The sequence below is a fragment of the Lygodium microphyllum genome, chromosome 4 (assembly GCF_053477565.2).
Source record: "Lygodium microphyllum isolate KBCC chromosome 4, Lygodium_microphyllum_v1.1.10, whole genome shotgun sequence".
Taxonomy (NCBI): domain Eukaryota; kingdom Viridiplantae; phylum Streptophyta; class Polypodiopsida; order Schizaeales; family Lygodiaceae; genus Lygodium; species Lygodium microphyllum.
Genome location: NC_141138.1, coordinates 156,994,276 through 156,998,791, shown reverse-complemented (window position 1 = coordinate 156,998,791; position 4,516 = coordinate 156,994,276). Strand labels below are relative to the sequence as shown.

The window sequence follows — 4,516 nt, the reverse complement described above, 5'->3', positions numbered from 1 at the left end:
AATCCATAAAAAATCAATCATTCAAACCTCAAAAACAACAAAAATCAGTAAAAAATTCAGTCATTTTCCACTCTCAACACATAAACATGGCAAAACACTAGAAGCTATCGCAGAAAAGGCTAAGTGTGGGTACCACAAACATGATGGACAACCAAAGGCTATATATAACAAGGGCCTCACAAAGTGTACAAAGGCTATAGTACAAGGCTACATGAGGAGTTTACAAGCTTATGATAGGAGCATTTTGGGCTAGGCAATACAAGGCTAAAAAAGTTAGTAAAAATTTTAGATCAAGGACCGTGAGATCCTTGCAGTTTTCAGCATTTCTTTTTACATAGATCTTCAATTCATTGCATATCTTCTTGTGTAATAAATCATAAGTCACCTTAGTCTAGAGTAGGCTAGGGTTAAGTATAAAAGATGGAGATGTAATATGTGAGGGATTTCAACAATACATGTTTTGAGGCTCCTTCCTCACACCAACTAAGAGGGTGCATGCTCTTAGCCACCAAGATATGGGGTGCATACCATGTACCACCTTGACATGAGGTGAATGTTCATGTTACAACTTACATCTTTGATTCTGAGCCTTCCATGGCAATATTACTTCAAGCTTAGCTACCTTGGCTATGGCTACTTTGCAAACATGGTGTATTTCTTGTATTTCTTTAAAGAATGGTATATTTCATGAATTTCCAATTAATTGATTTGCTATGAGAACTAATTTATTACATTGGTATCAGAACATGGACTTTGATCCATGGGAAGAGTCATTTTCATAGTGGATTTAGTTATAGCATGGTTACAGGGTAACTAGGAGGCCAAAAATTAGTCACAGCAATTAGTTCTTCCATAACTGTGGTATGACATGAAGATTTGTCACAAACCGTGACTAAGATGGAGGTTCTTGGCATAAACCAATGGATAATGGCGGGCTCCAGTCAATTTTAGCAGGTTGTGGTTCAATTTTGGCCCAAAAAATGGAGAGATGGATAAAATGCAGGTAACTTGGGTTGAGGTTGAGTTTAGAGGGAAGGGTTTGCTTTTCAGGCACATCTTTCTCTCTCTAGTTTCAAGCTTCCTTCAACCTCCATAGCCAAAACCTCCATTTTCTCTCTCTCCCATGAGTTCTATAGCCAAAATGGACCTGAGAGCTTAAGTCTTCATGGTCCAAGCTTCCTATACAGAGTATGAACTATTGCAATCTACGCCTGCAGTACATGCCAAAGCATAATGGAGATTTGAAGAGCTAATTTAGCTCCTAACCATTGGAGCTTTGTTGTATTGTTATGGTGCCACAAACAAAGGTAGAGCAAATCAAGGAACTCACTCATACCTCTTCTTCTTTGCTATCTATCATTTGGTTTTGCAGGTGAAATAGAGCAAAGACCAGGTGAGGGAGCGATTTGACTCGTGGTCGTTTTGCTTATGCGATAGAAGCTTTGGTGCTGAATGCTTGGACTGATACTTTTGTCCACGGGCAATCCCTGTCACTCCATTCAGCAAGAAGAGGAAGGACACATTAATTTGTGATTTGTCCTATGCCAAACACAATGATGACCTCCAAGCGCCTCTCTGAATGTAAGAGCTCTGTGTTTCAGAAGAACGTCCTCAAGAGAGGAGCCGTTCTAGAATCCATCGCTGCCAAGAAAGGTAGCCACTACCCTGTCGGTTCCATTATGCTCGACTTCTTCATCTTTGTGGTTATTGGATCATCTTTACTACAGATTATTAGAACTGCTTCAAGTGGTGGGATGGCATAAAATTCACTCTTTGCTTCATTCTGATGAGAAAAAGAAACAACACGAGGTTGAATCTGTGTCAAAGCGTATATACTGAGCTACACATTTGTGAGCCTCGGGCTCAATTTTCACGAGATCTTGGGCTAAAATTTGGAGGTCCTACCAAGATGCCACTAAAGGGACCTCGTCCAATACCATGCGATCAATGGAAGCCTTGGCATGGCCAACATTGCTAGATTCATGCATGAATCTCACAATCTTGAGGGTAATTGCTGGTACACTTATTCATGCTTGGAGCATTAGAAGAAAGTTGCCATAGCTACAAGTGAGGCCAGAGCTGGGCTAAGTAGGCTACTATGGAGAGGGCCAATGTAGAGGTTCAATGATGTTTGTGGACATCTTAATGCAAATTTGGAGAAGATCAAGAATCTGGTCTTTGTTAAGGACATCTTTTTTAGTAGGCTGCAGCTTGGAATTCTGTGTTTCAAGGCCAACAAAGTCATGAGGAAGAGGCAGATTGATATTCTCAAATTCCCTCAAATCACGTACGGGAGTGGAGGCATCTTTAAAAACTTATTTCATGATAGTCAGTTAGAGCAAATATTCTCAAATTTCCTCATCTTGATCATGGGGCTTTTGTCCGTTGATGCTTCCTGAAGGTTCCTCATATCTATAACCAACAACAAAAGTGTGATTTATGTAGCAGATTTCATGGACAAATGTATTTTTCTCTAGGGTACTGCTTGAGAACATGGAATGCATGCTAGTCAATTTCATATTAGGGAAAAGCCTTGCATTCAAAAGGAGTTTGTAATTCACTGCTGCCCACATAAAAAGCCTTGCATTCAAAAGGAGTTTGTAATTCAGCTTTAATTCATTTGATGCATAAACTGCCTTTGCATGCTTTTCTCCTGACTGGAAAAGAATTTGCTAGAATTGAAGAGTTGTGGTGGATTGAAATGTTAGTACAGCTCTAGTTGAGTTACTAGAAGTTGTGTTAGAGAGTAAAGAAGAGCCACTGGTGTTCACCAAAGCAGTTGAGGAGCTCAAAAAGTTTCCATAGCTAGCTGCTACTGCTGTGAAGGCAAAGGGCAGACCCTAAATTTGTACCAAAAGCAGAATCAGACCAAATTTGCTAAAGGAAGAAAAGCCTGAGACTGAGGTAGGAGAAGATGTTCCAATAAAAAGGAAAAATAGAACTAGAATGAATATTTCCATAAGCTAACTCTGAAAGAGTGGAGACATCATTCAGAGACGAAACATTTTCAAACAAGCTAGAAGTGCAACCTCCAGCATTAGCAGATTGATTATCCAGTGTATAAATTTTCGAGATGCCCTCAATTATGTGGTGCTACTATATGCAAATTTGACTGTTGCAAATCCATATGCAAACTGAATTTTGGAAAATAGGAAAATTTGATAGGTGGATTATGCAAACAAATGTTTGATAAAAAATACAAGGTTTGCTAACCAATTGAGTACATTGCTTTGTTGAATATATACTTCAGCCACACAACTAGTTGATGAATATGGAAGAGATTATTTCCCCTACTTTAGCTACTTGCATCTAAAAATGAATAGCATTGAGCCACCATTTTTTCTATGCATTTGGAGCAGCTATGCAGGAACAAGTACACTATGCAAACTAACATCATGCTTATCATGAAGATTGTGAAGATTGGGCTTCTTCTTGCTCATAAAAGGTTATGGATAGCTTGGTCTTCGAAAGCTTATGAAGATTCAAAGATTTTCTCAATTTTAAAGTTCTCTTATGACTTTTGGAGTGGTCTTATGATCCTCTTCAAGGAGGTCTTTGAGATGCGTAGCAATCAACATTTGAAGATTCTTCATCAACATTGAAGAGAATCGGTTATCTCTTGAAGATTGAAGAGATTGGATAGCATAGGCATTGCCTAGAGCATTAATTTTGGGAATTCTTCTTCAAATCTTGGGTCCATTCATACTTGTGGAAGGCTCAACAACACTCCTCTTGAAGATTCAACAAAGTCTTGTGCCATTTGATTCCTCTTTATCAAGCTACCTTGTATGAAAGACCAATGGAGCTTTTTCAATGTATGGCAATGATGTATGGCTTTGTGGCAAGAAGGATGGGGATATTGGATTCAGTACCAAGTTGTACTCTCCAATGGGCATATGTGTAATGTAGGGGGAAAATGCAATAAATGTATAATGCAATCTGTTCTAGCCCTACACTTAGAAGGGCTTGTACTTTGGATTATGCAGTGGTATTGACAAGACATACATGTTCATTGGCATTCTTATGGTCACCTCTACAAGCAAGATTTTCTTCAATTTTGGATTTAAAGAGGTGATTTTCACTTACCATAGTAACCTAAAACTTTTCCCTATTCTCTTGAGTGCTTCGGTATTGGGTATTGGTTCAAATTTGGATGAGAAGTACCAAAAACACTCAAACAGGGCAAAACAGGGCGTTGTCTACTATAGATAGATCTAGAGATTCATTTCCAAAATGGGGTGTAGGTACAAAATAATACAAAAAAAGATTCCTAATTGAATATAAACATTGTGGACTTTGAGTGGAGCTATCAAACACCTCATTCAGATCAAAATTTCTCAAGTTACGGTCAAAAACAATGCAATTAGGTACTTGGGACAGGATGTTGTCTATTGTGGACAGTTCTGGAAATTCTTAAACAGAGAGAGAATTTGATATTCCTAAATTCAAACCAGGGTTTCTACTTGATGTTAGACATCCTAAGCTCCAGGTCAAGCTATCATACACCTTATTTGAA

General features: G+C 38.6%; 1 protein-coding gene across 1 annotated transcript; it reads left to right on the top strand.

Annotated features, from left to right (window-relative positions):
• Positions 1 to 1,553: 1,553 nt before the first annotated feature.
• Positions 1,554 to 1,763, top strand: LOC148037814 (uncharacterized). The gene has a single exon (XM_087677358.1). The coding sequence runs from the start codon at positions 1,554 to 1,556 to the stop codon at positions 1,761 to 1,763; it is 210 nt and encodes a 69-aa protein (XP_087533484.1).
• The last annotated feature ends 2,753 nt before the right edge of the window (positions 1,764 to 4,516 follow it).